We start from the raw sequence: 19,957 nt of genomic DNA, 5'->3' as shown, positions 1-19,957 counted from the left end.
AAGTTCTCAGACCATTCAACATGGTATATCTCCCTTTCTCAAAGAAACCGTACCTTGGATTTATTAGCAAAGATAGGAATGTTGACCCATGATCCACATTCCTCTCATCTCGATGTTATCTATAGAATTTTGAGATTTTTAAGGCGGCTCTCGGATAGGGAATCCTGGTTTCTTCTCATTGACACTTGGATATTGTCATAGTGAAACCTACACTGATGCAAACTGGGCAAGGTGTCCTGATGATAGAAGGTCTACTTTTGGTACTGTGCTTATGTGGGAGGAAACCCAGTGATTTGGAGGAGCAAGAAACAAACTGTTGTAGCTAGGACTAGTGCTGAAGCCAAGTTTTGGAGCAATGACACATGGCATTTGTGAAGTGTTATGGTTGAAAGGGCTACTCCAAGATGTAAGTGCAAAAGTTAAGGTCCCTATCAGACAAGAAGCTTGCAATCACATTGCTTACAATCCAATTCAGAGTACAGGATTTAAGCATGTAGAGATTGACCAACCCTTTGTCAAGGAGAAAATTAAATGTGGGCTTATATGCATTTCTTTTCACTCATCAGATCAGAAAATAAAAAGGCTGACGTATTCACTTTACTAAAGATTTTGTTATATTATTTGCAAGTTGGGCATGATATATATTTGTTCACCAACTTGAGGGGGAGTGTTGTGATTCTAAGTAAAGGGTAGAGAGGGTACTATTATGTGATAATCCCACGTCAAGAGCTTCTTTTCTGTATGAACTCTTGTATTACTACAAATAAAGTCTATGCCTCCCCTGACACAGGTCAGAGGTTCTCAGACCATTCAACAATCATTTAAGAGCATATGATTGTTGCCATAAATTTTTCCTAAAATTATCTCATCACCAGCTAGCATCACAAAAAAAAAACCCCTATATCCCATAACCAAAATTTCAAGAAACCCTTTCTTGGTCCCATATAAGTTGGTTCTCATAAAATATCTTGGAAGGGGTGGCCCTTTCTTAACTGGAGCTGCATCACTTTAACCAAGCAAGAAAGCCATTGGAGTTGAACTTGACCACATAAACACAATGGTAACCAGTAGCAGATTTCCAAAAAGCAATGCACTAGATCCAAGGTCTGATTCCCTCCTGTCAAAAAACTCATCCTCCATACTGCCCTCCAGCCAGCACTAAATAACGCCTCTGCAACAGACTTGGAACAAGATGAAAAGAGATATAGGAAGACAAGAATGTAAGGCAATAGATAGTAGGAAGACAAGAATGTAAGGCAAAGAGTGAAGTTGAAGACGAACCAAAATAAGAATCAGTGTTGAGTGCAGCTTTGAACACCCTTATGCTGATGAATACGGACACCAAGGTCAGAAAGGAACTTTTATAAGACGGCCTGGACCTAACTGATGGCAACAAAATAAACCTGCTAATCCAGTGGTGGAGGTGCTGATGCTTCAACTTGTGTTAATGGTGTTACAATAGCGGTGCTTGCGGAATTAGTATGCACAACATATATGGAGATCATATCCAGCACAAACTCAACAAATGAACGATTTATGTAGGTGATGGACTCAAAGAATGAACAATCAGCAGGAAGAAGGGAAAAATGTGTGTGAAATGTAGGAGAAATCTATATCCTTTTTGGGTCTGGGAGTAACCAAGAAAGATACAGATATGAGCTTTGGAATCTAAGTAGGATGTACCTGGGTGGTGATCACGAATAAAGCAGACACACCTCAAAATATGAGTTGGAAGAAAAATAACATATCGGAAGGAAATACCAGGGAATGAGGAATACCAACCTGTAAAACCAAAGAAGGCATGGGATAGACAAAATAGCATGTGTTCAGAACAGCATCAGCCATTCTTGACCACCTCCATTTTATAAAAAAGAACTAAGCAGCTTCCATTAAATACCTATTGTTCCATTCAGCTGCATCATTTTTTTTAGGAGTGTTGAAACAAGAGGACTGATGCATAATCCCAGACACAGTTGTAAACTGAGAAAAAGGGGCCAACGTTATTTTGCATTATCACTACAAAGATTTTTTATTAGCTTATGAAACTGATTTTGAATTTCTAAAACAAAGGCACTAAATAAAGAAAACAGTTCCAAATGATTTCATTGGATAAATCTAAGTGACTCTTGAATAGTTATTAACAAAAGAAACATTCCTTTTGTTTCCTAAATGGGAGTTGAGAAAAAAATGTCCTCACTTTTATTTGCGAAGAGGTTTTATGCGCTGCTGTTTGTGGTATACAGTCAAGCTTTCCATCATTGGGGAGGCACAATCATATACCATACAGAAATTCTTATCCCATCCAAGAGTTGAGGCCTAATTGTGCACCATGCATGGCCATTCACAAAACCGTTGCTGCTCTTTTGTTTCTAGAATTTTTTCCATTCATGAATGCACTAACAACTTTATGATTTTATGACTTGAAATTAAAGAGTACATATTCCAAATCATGGTAAACACCTAGTGTTATTTATTTTGCAATCTCTTTCTTAGGACCGTCCTATGACCAGCTATGGTATATGGTACAGAATTTTGGGCAGTTCACACACATCATATAGATAAACGGTGTAATAGAGATGAGGATATTGACTGGAAAAAGTAGGAATAGTAACATGAGGAATGACCATACTAGAGCTGGCTTGGGAGAAGCCGTTTGATGTGGCATCATGTTCAAGGAGTCCTTTAGATGCCTTAATGCGAAAGAGTGGTTTGATTCTGGTGGAAGGAACTAAAAGGTCCATGGGTAGATGATCTAAATGCTTTTAGAAGTGGTGAGGAAAGACATGTATAGCCTAGCCTTGTATCAACTACTCTTTGCATAGCTGATTGGAGTGCACGGATCCATGTAGTCGAACCCATTTAATTGTGATCATGGTTCAAGAACTCGCTCTCACCAGGGATCTCGCCCCTTCGAAAAACCAAGATCTCGACCAAGTTGGCGAGATCTTAGTCGAGATATGGTCCTTTTTTGGGGCCATCTCGACCAATTTGAATTTATGCTCAATTTTTCTGATAGTCTATACCAACTACCTAGTGGTAATATGATAATTCAAACAATATTTTATGTAAAACTATAAAATGGGTTATAACAGGTTGCGGTTTGGGTTTGGGTTGGTGCGGGGCTCTGCCACCCTCAACCCAAACACAACCCATTAAGGTTCGGTTCTTGCCTGTTTGAGCTATAACGGGCCGGTGCGGTTTGGTTTTAACGGTTCGGGTTGCAAATTGACACCCCTATCAGCGGGTTTTAGGGTCCAGGTTGGGCTCAAACTTAGTTAGCCTAATTTAGGCCTTTTGAATACATTGGTAGCCTTGGATTTGTGAGAAAACAGCCCTAAGTGTGAAACTGAAATGCTGCAAGATTGAGGAATGCAAGGTTATACAAAATGTAATATAGAACCTTTAAGGCATACAAATGAAAAGCAAGTGTATCAAGTACATCAAATAACTTAAATGTTATCATAATTCCATTCATATAAGTATCACACTCTCGACTCTCGAGAATAGAATGATAAAATTATACAACCATTAGAAGTTTTGTACAAGTCATAAGCATAACTCATAAATTCATAAGACAAGCATAAAATGATTGATCTTCCTTTGGTGTTGTAAATGTGCAAAGAGTAGTTGCAAGTGAAAATCTATCTGAAATCCACAAAAAATCTGTCGAAAATTGAGAGTTTGGCGAGAGATGGCAAGATTTGGGGAGAGATCTGGCGAGATGGGCGAGATCTTGAGTGAGTTGTGGGAATCTTGCCCTTCACCTCATCTCACTATTCGGAAAAAGTGAGATGTCGCCATCTCAAACCAAGGTTGTGATAAAGTTGAGTTGTTATATTTTGTTTACTGATGATCGAAATGTGTCCAGGATTTTATATATTGCATGATTTCTTTTAATTATATATTGTCCAATGCTTTTCTTGTTAATTCTACCTCTTAGGCCTATTTATCTCTCAAATATAATATCGAAGAAAACTGCTGCTTCTGTTGGACGCATTAGGGTTGTTACTTGTGTTCTCCTAATCACATATTGTCCAACATGTTTCTTACTATTTTACCTTTTAGGCTTACTTGGCACTACAACGTCATGTAAAAGAAGATACTGCTTCTGGTGGAGACAAGGGGAGTGTCTCTGTGGTTCAGATATGTAAAGATATGGTTTCTGCTTTCCGTAGTCTTCAAACTACTAATGGGTAAGTTATAGGGTTGTTTTGACTGTGGTTTTTTCTTTACAAAACCTTCTGCATACGTTTTGTATGGATTCTTCTACCTTGCTTTCTCTATATGGAAAATGAATATATATATATATTTTTTGGTCTAAATATGGAAAATGAATATGACAAACTGTGTTTTATGTGTTAGCAATCTTGTAAAGTAAACATGAGAACATCTTTTATTTTCACAGTTGAAGAATCACAGCAAGGGGTTTTCACACTTCTACCCTTTCTTGTAAGCAATATCAGACATGCTATTAATGGAGTTGGAAGCATGTTATTTTTTATTGTAATATGTTACAGCAATAAATATTTTCTGCTACAATGAGTCCTCCATTTTGTGTTTATTTTATGGACTCATGTAAATGACAGATTAGAATTTTTTGAAGAAATTTCCTTTTCCTCTTGGAAATGCTACATGACAGATTGTGGACAACATCATGTCATTGTGCTCTGCATGTCGAAATTGAGCTGGTAATCCTAAGTTTGCTGAAGTAGACATGAAATAGATATTCACAAGACTATACATAGAAAGTTACACCACAGATCTAAGATCTACTTTTCATTTTCCTAACAACTTGCAAGGAAAATTTATCCCTGGTAGTGATAGCACATGTCCATGGGCACATGCTTTTTGTGAAGCGGTTGTCTTGACTCCATGCAAGGGATTTCCCGATGTAGAACAGGTTTAGAAACCACACTGAACCACAAACCAGTCCACACTGAACCACAAACCAGTCCAATGCTAGCCACAAATATGATTTATTGGGGTTTACGCGCTGCTGCAGTTGAAAGAACAATTGGAATGCTCTGGAGTTGGGAGAAATAAAAAACAATGTCTAGGGGTTCCAAATTTTGAATAGGGATAATTTGCTGGAGACGTACAGTTTAAAAGAGAGGAGAGGATAGAAGAAGAAAGAGATAAACAATAAAAATGATCTTGGCTTCTTAAAGTCTTGGTTTCTCTCATAGAATTGCATAGAATTTCTCCTGATTTTTTGTTTTAAAATTTCATTGCTTGTCTTTTATTTCCAAATACAGTTCCTTTTCTTTCTGGCAACCAAATATGATAAACAGAAGGAAATTATTCCCTATAAACAGTTTTCCAGCAATAGCTACTCCTGATAACTACTTCTCTAGCAGAAACTTCCTTATGACACTTCTACATAACAATTCTGGTCAGATAAAAGTACAATAAATTATATAAAGAACTAAACATAATGCTGATCATCTAGCCATGATGAAAGTAACGAGTGGCTGCATATATCCTTGACTGTTGTACTCATCATATATCCATTCCTTCGAGGACTCTTGCTTCTTGTCAGTTGTCACCACTCACCAGCTTAAATCTTGATAGCCAGCAGTAACCAGGAAGATATTGCAATAAGTAAGACGGATGATCCCAGCTGAATCTCTGTGGTTCATCATTTTGAGTTGAGGATAGATTGTTAGGTCAGAAAGAATTCAATGTAGTATAGAGATGACGTCAGTGTAAATTTGCTTCCTACTGGGGTTATAAAACATGCACTGGGACTTCTGTTTTTAGGTTTGCCTTTAATGCAGTCCCACTTGTATGCCACACAGTTTTTTGTTTTTTTGGATGAATTAAGAATTCATTACCAATGGTACACTGTTATTTCTTCTTTTTTATATGCTACACTGTTGTTTGATAGTTAGGACCTTCCAAAGTTTTAAGAGGAAATCTACATGATTTAATCTGCGTATTTTCTCATAATTATTGATGAAAAATTTTCTTTTAAATTCTTCTTTAGAAATATTCGTATTTGAAGTTCAACTACCACATGCTGAGACATACTAAAATTGCGCAGAAAGAGATGACAGTTTTGTTTTATAACTCCCAAGGCATAATGCAACAGAGTATTGAATGCCTTAAGCAAAGTGTAACTTCAATTGCAGCCGATTCATAGGATGATAAAAGGGGTAGTTTAGAGTTGTGAAAGAGCATATGACTTGGCTTGTCAAATGATAGAGACCACTCCTGGGCATTGGCTAAAGCTTAGCCATAATCAATAAGGTTTGATGTACTAGGGCCTAGAAATAACCAGCATAGTTGTCATGGGGCTTTCGCAATCCTAGGTACTGGAGAGGGTAAAAAAGACCAAATCTACACCCGCAAGGATGCCAAGGTGTCCAAGTTGGCTAAAGCAGATACCTAGGAAAGTCTGTTTTCAGGGAGGGCTTTGGGTCCTAGTTGCAGCTAGCTGAGCCAGCATAGGTGTTGCAGGTTCTGATTTCAGATGGGAGATGTTGCAGGGGGAAATGATATGGGATGAGTCCTAGGTAAAAGAGTTAGGGGAGGGATTCAAGCTTCAGATGGGAGACGTTGCATTTGATTGAATAATAATAATAATAATAATAATTCTAGCATTTTGAATATAGAATTAACAGAGGTTTTAGCAATCAATTAGCTTGGAAAGCAGGGAGGTACATGTATATAGTGAAAACCCATAAGTGGAAGTGGAAGTACAACTTACCTCAGGGAAGGTACCTGTAAATTACCCTTTCATTTAAGTAAATGTTTTTCATTTTCTTAAGAAAACTGATGTGAAAATGGTTGACCACCCATCCTGGCTGAAACCCTAAAGTGGGTCCATCTGAGGCTGGCTGATCCCTAAAGAGGGTATTTTAGTCAAAACCAGACCTAAGTAATTGCTGGATTTTACTTCCAGAATTTTCTTTTATTTTTTCTGGAGTGTTTTAGTCAGTTTAGAAGTCCAGTTTAAGTCAAAGAGGAGTTCTTGAGACTTGGGGCTCTTCTTTTAAGATAAGACTCTTAACAGTCTTTAATTGCAAGAAGAGTTCCTTTAGGGTTTAAGTCTTAGGGGGAATCTATTTTCAAGGATATTCCATTATATCTTTTATTATGTATTTTGATGGTTGGGATTAATTTAATGGGATCCTAATCGATAAAGGAGTCCCGCTTAGGTTAGAGTCTTCTAGGAGGATATAAATAACCTATTCTTTCTTTGTAAAAGTTAAGTCTGATTATTTGAATAAAAATTATTGTGTTGAGGACCACGATTCTTGTTTGAGGGGGCTATTGTGGATTTTCAGTCAAGCTTTCTTCATCAAAGATCAGCAACTCTGTCTAGCGCTCTTCTTCAGAAAATTCCAGAAGTGTCCAACAATTCTCCAAGTTAAGCATCCCCAGCCCTTCCCCTTCAATTGCAGCCATGCCCAGCCCCTTCTCCATCCTTGTGCAACCCTATTTCCCCTCCCCCTTGCTGCAATACTCTAGCAGCATTGTTCCCTAAGCCCCACGACACCCCAGCCCCTTTTCCCACCCCCTATGATCTTCCCTAGGCCCTGCCCTCACCCTACGACACCTCACCTCTTCAACCCTTTGGCCCTCTCTCTTCTTCCCTATGGCAGCAGCAGCACCCCTCCCCTATCAGGTCCCCTTTACCTTTCCTTTCCCTCCTAGTTGGATTGCATATCACCCCTCATCCCATCCCTACCCTTGGTTCCATCTAAAGCCTAAAACCCTAACACTTCTAAAATTCCTGCACTTCATCTTCTTCATTAAAATTCTGCAATTCATCTTCATCCTCCAGACCTAAGCCCTAGTTCAACGTAAACAATCAACCACACTCCAAACTCCAAAGCGACTTAGGATTAGCGTCTCCTATACCAACTCTACTTCTCCTTCCAAATCTTAACCCTAGTTGACTTCTCTAAAAGTCCCACTCCGAGTAGGAAACCTCCAACTAAACTTAATCCCATTAGGATAAATCTGAAATTACAACGTATCAACAAGAGACCCATTCCTAAGCTAACCGAAACCCTAGTTTCTAAACTCTTAACTGTTAAATCCAGATCTGAAATTGTCATTACAGCAAGGTTTCAAGTTTAAAACCCTCAGCCCTTTAACCGGGAGCCTGGTCAATTTCTTCTAGGCCTTTACTTAACCCTTGTGAACCCTAAAACCATCCCAAACATCCTATAGTATCTGACTTATTTGCTGGAAGATTTTGGGCAGCTCTTAATTTTAGGGAAAGCATAAAAAACCCTAGCCCTAAAGTTGGGTTTCGCATCAATAACATTCACAGATAAATAAATACCCCAGTTTTAACATATTATTAAAAAATGAACAATACCCACTATTTTACTTCAATAAAAACATTAAAATAATTCAAATTTTGAATGGGGAAAAGTCAACCCTTAGTTCAAGAACAAAAACTGAAATGTCATTAGTAGACGACTTCTTACAGTGGTTCCACCCCCCCCCCCCCCTTTTCTCTTTTTCTCAAATCCAAAAATTCCATAGATCTTAATGTAGTATAACATTGCTAAAACCAAAATGCAGTAAAATACTCATTTGTTTTTAGTTCTAAAATTTTTCTCATCCTGATTGATGTTGACAGCAGCTGCACACACCAAACAAGGTTTGGCAGGAACATAACTCTCCAATATAATGACAACAACAACAATAAACCTTGTCCTGGCAAGACTGGATTTAATTAATGTTGGATTTGTTGGAAACCTGGTTTTGTGCTTTGAACAGTACAAAAGGGTCTTGTGGAAATAAAATTATTTGACTGATCAAATTTCTTAGAGATTAACATTTTTATATGTTATTGCTAATCATATTATGATAAAACATAATTTTTTGAAATTGCATTGGGATGATTCCTTAATAATCTAGCATATGAGTAGAATTAAAATTAATTAAAAAAAGGCTTTTTTGTTCAAATCCTTTCATTGCAAGGGGTCATACAGTAAGAACTAAAAGAATAGTACTCGATGAAAGAAACATACCAATCAATAATTGGAATAATCAGTATTTTTTATACAACCATAGCTGCATTTGCCATGGTGGCGCTTTGTGATTTCCTTACAAAAGTCCTTAGGAAAGCTCTCACAGGACTTGGTTGTCCTGCTGCATTGATAAGTATCCCACCATCTGTAGATCTTGAAGAACACAATAAGTAGAATAGAAACGATAAGATGTAATATCAGTAATAGAAGTAACAATAGAACTATAAAGGAAAGACATTGCACGTAATTTGGGAATATGAAGAATAGAGAACAGTAAATAGTGCCTTAACCAGATATTGAATGAAGGGATTGAGAAACTTAAACCTAGTCTTTACCTGAAAAAGGATTGTATGTCTGGAATAGGTATGAAGTACTAGCTGTGTGGTTGAAAGCCTCCAGAATCAAGGATCCAGGAAGGACTAGAACCAAATGAAAAGAAAATATTTAACTGGCCTAATTGAGAAGTTGGGAGGAGACTTAGAACCAAGTTTTGAGTCCACTTTTGACTAGGCAAAAACTGAATTTTGGTCAAAATTTATCTGAATTTTGAATTTTCCCCCTGAAACCAACTCAATGTGGTGGTTTTAAGGCCAATATATATACACTAGCTTTGTATATTGCCTAATTTAGACCTTCTAAGCACAATACATGAATCACTTGTGGTACTTGTGGGTTTTTACCCAAATTCGATTGGTATATATTCTTCTTGGACATTGGCTGGGAACCAGGACAAGCACTTGCTTATCATTTATGTAAAATCATTTACTTTAAGATATTATTTTTTATAAAAAGAAAAATACCCCTATTTGAATCCAATAAAAGTAATCAAAAAAAAAAAATCCAAATGAATAAAGAGTCAACTCTTAGTTCAAGAACAAAAACTGGATTTTTTTATGGTAGGTGCAATTTTCAAATTTCAATGCTGAGGTTTTTCTAAATATAAAAACTTCATAAATCTTAGTATGATACAAAATGTTGCTAAAGTCCAATAGAATGGTAAAGTATTCATTTATATTGGTGCTAAAAAAAAAATACTTAGATTCTGATAGTAATCATGTACTCCCAAATCAGGTTTGACTTGTAAACCTAATAGGGCAAAACCAACATCGCCCTGTGCAGGGTTTCTGCCTTTCCACAGGAGCAGAGTGTCACTTTCATGGACTTCCATGTCTAGGTGCATGAGCCACATGGGCGATGAGACCTGGTATCATTCTTTTCCCCTTATTCGTGTGTACTTCGCTTGGTGGTTGATATGTTTTGTTTTCTGGGATTATGTTTTGTTTTCCTTTTTGGGATTACTTCAGGTGGTGTCTTTATGAGTGTACTCTTAAAACTATACATTGTGTTTGTCTGTTCATACTTATGTTGGTTGATGTTTTTCTGTATTTTATTTTCATTTTGTCCATTTTCTGCATATTTGTATAATTTTATGTCTCTCCATAAACCTTGTCTTTTTTTATTTAATTCATCTTCCATGCAGGGAGATTATTCCTTTTGGAAAAGAAGCACTGTTCACTGCTGCAACGATCCTTACAAAAGAAACATAGGGTTTTGAAGATAATTATTTTTTGTATGCCCTTCCCTCATGGAGTGGCTATCCTAAAGGTAAATTTATTAATTCCCCACCACACTTTTATGATTATGAAGATGGGATTATATCTAGTATTGCATTGGATTCTGTTTAAACTGAGGAGGAGAATGAGAGCAGAGATGATATCAGGAATTAAATGAGATTCCTATGGCCAAGTACCTCAGGATAAGCCTAAACCGTAAACAGTCTTTCATAATTTAAGCTAGAATAACAATCTTTGCATAGGCTATTTTTATTAACTGTTTTTCTAAACTATTATTTATTGGTTTTGAAGGTTTTAAATGTAGGGGCTAGGCTTTGTCCATAACACTTGTATACCCTGCTGGCAATCCTCTTTTAAGAGCTCTAATCAATGTTCTTTGGTGACAGAAGATGACCCTACCCTATTCTTGAATCCTCTGTTGAGCTCTATCCTGCCTGCAGTTTCTTTGCAGCCAAGATATATCTCCTATTTCTGCCTACAGTCTTTCTTTGGAATTACGTATGGGTTGATCCTCCTGATTTGTTTTTTGGCGGCACATCCAGAGGTCTCCTCACTGAAAGCTCCCCAGAAACCACAGAGGAATCAACCCGCCTACTGTGGCCAGGCAGCTTTTTTTTTACTTCCACAACAAAACCTGGATGATTATCCCTACCCAAGGTACCTTGTTAATCTATGTCCACCCCTGGACAGATACAGTTTCTCTTTGATTTCCCCTTCGTAGTCATTACCAAATCCCACAAGTTTGTCCGCATACCCCAAACTGACTTGACAAAAATGTCAATATTTGCTAGGTCTACCACAGTAGATAGGAAGGGTTTAAGGTATCTATGGCTATAGTCAGTTGAAGTTTTGAAAGGTTTGATGGGTCACATTACACCCAGCACTGAATCTGGACATTTCATGCCTATATGTTGTCTAAAGTTGTCAATCTGCAAGCACCTTTTGAAGGGAATCTGGGTTGCATGTGGTTATTGCTCTATATATATTACAGTTCAATTAAACTATAGTATTGTGGCATTTGTGTTTTATTCTTTTTCTTCTACGTAATTAGATTTAGACTTTATTTTTGGAATCAGTTTAGTCCTTTGGTTATTGTTATTATTGAAACTTACCCATGAGGAGAATAACAACTTAGGAATGGTTATGCCTCAGGTGAGCAACAAAATGAAGGCCAGTGCTCTGCCTTGAAGATGGAATACTGCTGAAATTTATTACAGGATACTGGGAGCACATTTTGTTTTGAACATAGGTCTTAAAAGATACTCCAGCAGAGTCAAGGAGGATGAACAGAACTAGAAAAGTTACCCACTTTTGGTGGTTTGATTTGATCAGATATTCGGAATTGTTTTGGCCTGGAGACTGCCGGAGGGGACCAGAAGCATCAGAGAGGTTATGTTTTGGCGTTGCTGTTGTCAAACAAAGACCAGTCAATTAGGAGTTCTCATATATATGACCATTAGATGTACGACAGAGATGACCCGTTTGTTACAACACATGAGCTTATGTATTTGCTATATATCTTCCGAAGAGAGCTAAATTAAGGTGTTAGCAATACGCACACTAGTGAATGAAACTCTCTGATACATTGTTGACTACCTCTTGATCTTCGAATGAAACTTTTTTAGTTCTTTTATAAAAATAAAAAAAAAAAAAAAATAATTTTCAGAAGACAGATTTTCCAAACATGGATTCCTTTAAATGGATATAAACATTTGAATTTTGATTTTCCATTTGAAGTCTTGAAAAGGCTCAGGATGGATCATAGTCCAAATTCGGGGACATCTGAATGAAATCATATTTGACTTCTGGGAACAGTACTCTATCTAGTAACATTAACCTCAAGGTAATGCTTCAAAGTGCATTCCCATCGGCACTTGCACTCAGGCAGGCCAAATAGATTGGCTATATCCAGCTATTGACCAATCAAGCTGTAAAATGGAGTGTATACAAAACATTTTATGAATTAATTCCTTCTCCCTCTCTCAAGGGGTTTGCTGTTGAATTTTTGACTTCAGAGAAAATCAATAAGGAGATTTATTCGAAATAAAGTTTCATATGTACCGGGAACAAAGGCAGTCAGTATATATAAATATACAACAGAACATAATAAATCAATGCAGAAGTTTCCCTGGAGAAGTACAACCCACAGGTCTAAATCTCAATATCCTTCATGACTATCAATCAGATTATGGTTCCACCGCACGAATGAGTAGTCATATCCGAACAGAACATGATAAATCAACATAGGAGTTTCCCCAAAGGAGTATAGACCATAGGTCTAAATCTCTCAATATCCTTCATGACTATCAATCAGATTATGGTTCCACTGCATCACTTGTGTTCCTGAAATAGGTTGGACATGTTAGACAATGTATTGCGTCATAATATAAAATTCTCAATCCAATACAAATTATAAACTTTGTGTCAGCCTCCTGTCTTTTTTGGTATATACTCACTTGGATGTTTGTGCAGAATCAAGCTGCATTGTAACAGGCCCATCGTTAACCAAGTTCACCTTTCAGTAATAGCAAACAGGTCAGGACATCATTCTACAATGAGAAGTTCTGTCAATTCCCAGGAGAGTTTACTTTACCTTCATCATCGCTCCAAATACACCATCTGTGAGAGACGGTAACCAAGATGCGAAATAAAAGGGTTAGAGACAGACTGGCGAAATAAAAGGGTTAGAGTCAGACTGTAGAAGGTTGTCTAATTATCATGTGCTATGACAAATGAAACTAATGTTGGATGGAAGAAAATGAATTCAAAATATTAAAACATATGGCAAGACCACCTATTGGAAGGAAAATGAAACAACTAGTGAAACTTCAATTGTTTAACTACATGTGATAGCCATTAAGTCACACAAAAAATGTCCGGTTATAGATAATAGTAACTAAAAGTATTAACCATACATGATTCAGTATGGTTCATTTCAATTTCAAAGCACAGGAGGAGGGCGGAGTGGGGTTCAAGGGAGTTCAAGTCCAAAGCCAACCCCCCCCCCCCCCCCCGAAAAACCAAACCTCCAAGTTCAAGGAATGCTGGTCTAACCTCTACCCCACACTCAAGGACTTCTGAATTAAAAGACAAAATTAATAATTAAATTACTCTCTTAAATAAGCGGCTGACAAACATATGCACTAACTTTATGTGGCACAAGCTCTTCAAGGACTCTAAATAATCCCAGGTTATCCAAAGGAGAGGTGGGGGGGGGGGGGGGGAAGAAATAAAAAAGGATGAGGAAAGGGGTTGACTTGTCAATGTATGAACCAATTCAACTTCACGGACACCTTGGTCTTCTAGAGATTATTCAGAGGGGTAAATAAACAAGACGGAGGCTAACAGGCAGCTTAGGATCTTTATAGAAGGCTGCATGATCAGTGACATGTTCAAGTACTTCAAAGCTTTCTAGCATAGAAGTAGGTAATAAGTAGTGGAACACAAAACATTTACAGGAATAGGATATACTACATCAAGAGGCCACCACCATCTCACACGCTTCAGAGCAAGATTTGAGAACTCATCAAGATATTGGCACAAGATTCGGTTATATCTTGTGTTTTTTAGACAATATAGCGGCCACAAATGGTAGATCGCCCAGCTTGATCCAGAACTTGGATATCACGGTAATGTCTTGGATCATCAGTATCTTGATAGGATCATGGTAATACCATAAAAAGGGGTAGAAGAACTCAACTATCAGAAAAATATGCAAGAAATTATAGAAAAAAAAAAAAAAACTCTAATAAAGCACAAGCAGGGCCTTTAAGCTCATTGATGAGGCACGGACCTATTTGGCCTAAAAAATGCAGTTTTTGCTGAAGAGAAGAGAGCTTTGGGCTCAAACTTTGACTATAATTTTATGCTTCCCATACTTATCTGGCTTACCATAATTCGAAGATCTCACCCCAATTTGTATTTATGGACCACCACATTGTCCTTTGAGATTAAGTTCTCAAAACTTGCTTCAGAGATCCATTATACTAGAGTAGCTAAAAGAAACAGGCTCAAAGTCTATAACCCAAACATATGAAACACAGTAGCATCAAGATTTGGTATTGATTTCTGAATTTGCACCATATTTAAAACTTAGTTTGACAAAAAACCGTATATAAATATTTATGCTTCATTATTGGTGCTAGGGTGAAAAGCAGAAGTAGAAGAAAAATTAATTCCCCAGAGATAATTCAAAATCAACTAAGATTATTATTAGGTTTTAGAATTCAATGCCATCCAACTCCTACATGTAGTTACCAATGAAAGCAACTCCTATATTCAATATGAGCAACCCAATTCTCCAACAGAAAAATATTAGCAAAACTTAAAGGGCTTCAGGTAACAAGACTGTACATACCTTTGACTGCATCGGCATTGTAAGATTTGCGAAACTTATCAACCAGAGAAGCATAGAAAGGTTTCGCTCTTTCAGGTGACATAGCCACATGGAAATCCGGCTTGTTGCCTTTCAAGATCCCATACAACGTAAATTGACTCACTGAAACAAACAAGTAAAAAAGGTAATGAATCCATCCATCATCCACTTCCATTCAAGATGCATACATCACTTTTCAGACAGAAGATAACCATAATAGTAATGACAAAAAACATGTTAACTTTCCTCAAAACTATGACAAGGTGTCAATAAAAAAAATACCAAGTAGAACTCCATAATTCTTCTGCATGACCTGCAAGTCGCATGAAATGAAATAAATATTTAGCTCTTAGCTGCCCTTTTTAGGCTTATTGTCTTTTTTTTTTTTTTTTTAATTCTATCATGCATTATGTCAAGCATTTGAGCTGCGAGTATGACAAAAGTTTTACGTACTAGAACATACCAAAAGCCATGGAACTATGGAACATGCTAAACAGAGTCATTTACTAAAGACCATATGCTGGAACACGTAGCATTAAATGTAACGATCGCATGGGTAATCTACCAATTTCTATGTAATATCTAAATATTCTTGTCTATCCAACCAACAAAGCTGTAAACAGAAATCACCCAGGAGGTACTTTCATTCTGTTTTGGTACAAGATCTATTCACTAACGAATAGATTATCAATTTCTTTTGGTGGCAAAGGCAGTCATGATGGTTGTTATCTCATTTCGAACAGTGTTTAAGGATTGGGTGCTTACATTTTGATCCCATTGCTTCCCAGTCTTCTCATTTGGAAATAATCGCATATTCAATACCTTCCTACATCTGCAACATTCGCAATTTCATTTCGTTTTATAAGAACTAAAGAAAACATAAAATAAAATAAAAATAATAAAGAAACCTTTTTTGAGTTTGTGTAATTACATGTACTCTGCATCGGATTCGACATCAGAATCATGAACGCCGACGAGGACTAGGAGGCCTGGCCCTATCTCTGATACCGTCCGGCCTTCCACCTGCACAATTTGCTTGAGAAAGAAAAACAGAACGATGGGAGGAAAAGTGAAGAAAGATTTTTCCGTTTCCAGTAATAGTGATTAGTAATCACTGACCTCAACACTGGCTGAAGCTACTCGTTGAATTACAGCCCTCATGCTTCCTTCTTCCCGTTTCGCTCGAAATCCAATTACGCTTGAGCGTGTTGAAGCAGCAAGCCTGGTTGGAAAAATTTTCCGCGCTCTCTGTACTCACGGCTCACATGCAAATCGAGCTTCAGACTTGAACCAAAAAAAAAAAAAAGAGAGCTGCTTGAGCGTGGCTCTCTGCTGGGAAGCAGCCCTGTGGGCTGTGGCCCCGGGCCCCGGCCCAGGGTAAAATTTTGGAAAATTTTGAATTACCTTTAGAATTGTTGCCATTTACCTAATTTATTAGACAGATCTTTAGAGGGGAAGAATATACCAATGACATCCCCTGCTGTCCGTGAGCTTAGCCTTGATGTTGAGGAGCTCCCTAGTCTGTTTAGAGAGGAGCTGTTTGGTCGTCGTTTTTTTAGAAATTAGTTTGATATAGTATTTTTCTCTTATTATATTATGTCTCGCCCTTGTTTAAAAAAAAAAATCAAAAGGACAAAAATTCCCTTGAACGGAAAAACCTACAAGACTTGTCTTCATCTTTCTCTACATTTACAACCACTCTTCTTCTTCTATTCTTGCATCTTTTATATGATTTTTATTTTCTCACGATATTTTTTTTCAGTTTCCTCTTTTTGTTTTCTTCCCCCTTTCAATCTTCTATTCTTAGGAAATAGGGGTATATTGAAAATGAACGCATGAAAACAAACAATGTCAAAAATAAGTGGTATGATTAGGGTAATTCAAAGTTTGGAAGGGGTGCAAGTTTGGCCTTGATGGCCCTGACCCGCCCTAAGCCAGTCAGCCCTAATTTTGTCCCTGAAGCTTGATCTCATTGAATTAGGAATAGGGACAAGGATAGGGCCAATTAGGGCCAGGGCCAGGGCCAGGGACAAGGCCAAGTATAGGGCCAATCAGGGCTAGGCCAAAGATATGGCCAATAGGGTTAGGGACATGGCCAATTAGGGCCAGGGACAGGGCCAATCAAGGCGGGAATGGGCTTGGCATGGCCTTGTGGGGTTTAGGGTCAAACACAATAATCCTTGGCCCTGAATTAGGGTAAGGGCGGGAATGGGTTTAGATTAGAATATCTAGGGTTGAGCTTGGGATTGCAAAAGCCCAGCCCAGCTTGGCCTGCTGCAGCCCTTAAGTCTGGCATTAATTTTAGAGGATAACTCAAGGAATGGTGTTGAAATTTTTCCTAAACTTTTTAATGCTCTTTTTTTTCCCGGGGGGGGGGGGGTTTAAAGAGGATATTTGGTAAGAGGAATTGTGTGTACAACCCATGGCATCCTTCATGAGAAGTTCGTTGACTCCTAGAGTAGATTGGCCATTCTATCATAGATAATAGTGATAAGGCTTTCACCACTAGGGTGTTAGCTAGAGCAAGACATCCAGTGGAGAAAACAAAACTTCAATTGTCACACCCCACTTGACGGTATCGGATCCGTTTGATAACCCGTGTATGTGATTCACAGTCACATGATCAAGTTACAATATTAGCAATAAATAAAGCACACAACACCACAATCAAAAGCAATAATTAATTTGTTCATTAATTATTTAGAATAATAATGTCCAAAATCCCAAAATGAATACCAAAGGAATATCTAAAAGAGAGTATGTGAGCAGAAGCAAAGAAAATAGCTTAATTAAGGTTTACAATTGTCCTTAAGCATTTTATGTGTATTTTCCTCAAATTATTCTATAAAAGGTGTTATGAGTCTATGTTTAATCCCTTCATCCCACTGATGAATAATCATGGCTCTATTTTTATTAATGGGTGCCGTAAGAGCACTCCAGACATCCACATGAAACTTTGTGCTCACCATAACTAGTACCCATTAGATTCTCTAGTATAACTTCAGTGGAGTTCTCCCATGAATACAGGGTTTCTTCTGCATCTGTATAGTCATATAAGAAAATAAGGAAATCCACAAGGATGAGTTCTATAGAACTCAGTAAGGCAACAATCTACATACGTACTACGATACATGAATGCAAGAATGTAAAATGTGCAATGACATGCTACATATGCAGCTAATAAACTAACCATGCTAGTTTCTACTTAGGCAGACATGCATTAAGATGAGCACCAACCCTCTTCTGGGAAGGTCTCACACTCTGATCTCTCACAGACTGACTACCTCTGTTGGAATCCCAGGTATAAGGGTACGGTCCACATCATCACCTTGGTTGGGGTTATAGGGTCATACTCTCTCACCACAACCATTGGTATGAGTACTGGCACATGTTGGGGAATCCTAAACCCAAAGCAAGGTCATATAGTAATGCACTATATGTGGTCTAGATAATCCTGATGCCTAATGCCCTTTTGGTCTAGTATCTTCTCCACATAGGAATGTTATTCCTCATGGGCTGACTACCTCTATTGGATTAACATTATGAAACTCCATAGTCATCCACATATGCTAAGGACGATGCCTCTCATGTCTCCTCACAACACCCAGGCTGTCTTTTGGACGCCCATGAGCCCAACCCTTGGCATATGCAACCTTACCATTGCATGGTAACAATGAGCTTGTGTCTTCTCACAGATTTGTTACCTCTTTTGGACACCCACAGGACTCAGCCACTGCCATCACGGGTCACTCGACTTCAATTTCCTTGCTGAAAGTGTAGTAGCACGTAGTGGGTAACCTAACTATGCATGTAGATTTCCTAAATATGCATACACAATAACTAAGGAAATGCACTAAGGGTACCAAGGACAGTGACTTAGACCACAAATTACCCTTGATATATAAGGCTAGGAATACCAACCTGGGTATTCTTCATGGCAAAGTCACCAATCATCAAATCACACCATGTAATAAAGTAAATGTTGATGCAACTTAGAGGGGCTGAATCGGTTGCAACTTGTGGAATATCCCAGTTTTGCGGTTTATGCAGAAATACAAGGTAAATTAAAAATTCAAATGAATTAAACAATTACAAGCAACCAAAAAACAAGATTTATAGTGGTGTGACTATACAAGTCTACGTCCACTCCTCTGTTGGCCTCAAGAGAGTATTCCACTAATGATTCTCTTTCAATACAATGGGTAGAGATCAAACCCTTACAATAATCTTTGTTACGGGGCAAGAGTACCCTTTACAATCTTTGTTTACGGGCAATAACACCCAATCAATCTTTGTTCACGGGCAAGAGCACCCTATCAATCTTTGTTAACGAACAAGATGACCCAAAGACCAAATCTAATCTACCAACCTAGACTAGAATTGAAACAGTTACAAAGGAAGGATGTTACCTTACAAGAGGTGTGGCACTTTACCTCTTGTGTGAATGTGATGCAATGTGAGTTGTATGCTTAAATGAAATGAATGCACCACCAATGCCTTCAATCACCTCAAGCTTGACTTTCACAAGCTTACTTAGTACCTTGGTATTGTTCTTCAAGGTTGGGAGAGGGTGAGAGACAAAGCACAAGGCTTTCTTACAATTTGAGAGCTTAGGATCAATTGGGGAGTGGGTGATCAAGTGTGTGTCAATGCTCTCAAATGGGGTGAATTGGGTTTATATAGAGCACCTTTGAGTGCCTAAACCCAATCCCAAATGGATATAAAACCAACATAATTTTTGTCCTTTTTTTAGCCCAGACGGAAGTCCATTTGACGAGAGGGTCGTCCGTCTGCGGTAGCCGTTAAAAACTAGCCGTTGTAGGCTTAGTTGAAACCAGACGAACATCCATCTGGTTCAGACGGATGTCCGTCTGGCTTCAGCAAGCCAGACATAATTCCGTCTGACTTTCTGTAACCTAACAGAAACTAAAAGGACGTCCGTCTGGTTCAGACGGTCGCCTGTCTGCAGCAAGTCAAGTATGGGACTTGGATTTGGCTTGGGTTTTTGGTCATTT

General features: G+C 38.0%; 2 protein-coding genes across 6 annotated transcripts in view; one reads left to right on the top strand and one right to left on the bottom strand.

The window, feature by feature from the left end:
• Nucleotides 1–12,283, top strand: part of SNI1 (negative regulator of systemic acquired resistance (SNI1)) — a 30,502-nt gene extending 18,219 nt beyond the window's left edge. The window contains exons 14-16 of one of the 2 annotated variants that reach the window (XR_016175712.1): nt 4,066–4,193; nt 10,474–10,598; nt 11,720–12,283. Coding sequence is in view for 1 of the 2 variants with exons in the window: in XM_089169619.1 (XP_089025745.1) it covers nt 4,066–4,193; nt 10,474–10,540 (195 nt within the window). In the remaining variant the exon portion in view is untranslated. Of the gene's footprint in view, nt 1–4,065; nt 4,194–10,473; nt 10,609–11,719 lie in introns of those variants that run through there. The other variant, XM_089169619.1, reaches the window with a different exon arrangement.
• Nucleotides 12,284–12,533: 250 nt separating this feature from the next.
• LOC149004983 (D-Tyr-tRNA(Tyr) deacylase family protein) lies at nt 12,534–16,242 on the bottom strand. 4 transcript variants are annotated; one of them, XM_089168401.1, is made up of 8 exons: nt 16,062–16,242; nt 15,874–15,977; nt 15,708–15,774; nt 15,225–15,255; nt 14,925–15,065; nt 13,161–13,186; nt 13,024–13,046; nt 12,534–12,910 (listed from the first exon to the last, which is right to left on the bottom strand). In XM_089168401.1, the coding sequence occupies exons 1-8, from the start codon at nt 16,101–16,103 to the stop codon at nt 12,883–12,885; spliced, it is 462 nt and encodes a 153-aa protein (XP_089024527.1). In that variant the 5' UTR covers nt 16,104–16,242; the 3' UTR covers nt 12,534–12,882. The 4 variants fall into 4 exon arrangements, with proteins under 4 accessions (XP_089024527.1, XP_089024524.1, XP_089024525.1 ...); XM_089168398.1 differs by having other exon boundaries at nt 12,538–12,910; nt 13,024–13,082; nt 16,062–16,241; XM_089168399.1 differs by having other exon boundaries at nt 12,538–12,910; nt 13,024–13,082; nt 15,874–15,965; nt 16,062–16,240.
• Between the last annotated feature and the right edge of the window lie 3,715 nt (nt 16,243–19,957).

Source organism: Hakea prostrata, chromosome 9 (assembly GCF_041222555.1).
Source record: "Hakea prostrata isolate BN-2017 chromosome 9, UWA_Hpros_2, whole genome shotgun sequence".
In the NCBI taxonomy this organism is placed as follows: Eukaryota; Viridiplantae; Streptophyta; class Magnoliopsida; order Proteales; family Proteaceae; genus Hakea; species Hakea prostrata.
The sequence above is the reverse complement of the archived record's forward strand: the minus strand, read 5'-3'. Positions and strand labels throughout refer to the sequence as shown.

Coding starts and splice junctions, on each gene's coding strand:
- LOC149004983 (XM_089168398.1), bottom strand. CDS start 16,103: ATGAGGGCTGTAATTCAACGAGTAGCTTCAGCCAGTGTTGAG. Junction 15,256..15,707: donor GGAAGCAATGGGATCAAAAT/GTAAGCACCCAA, acceptor TGCGACTTGCAG/GTCATGCAGAAGAATTATGG. Junction 15,066..15,224: donor GAATTATGGAGTTCTACTTG/GTATTTTTTTTA, acceptor TGTTTGTTTCAG/TGAGTCAATTTACGTTGTAT.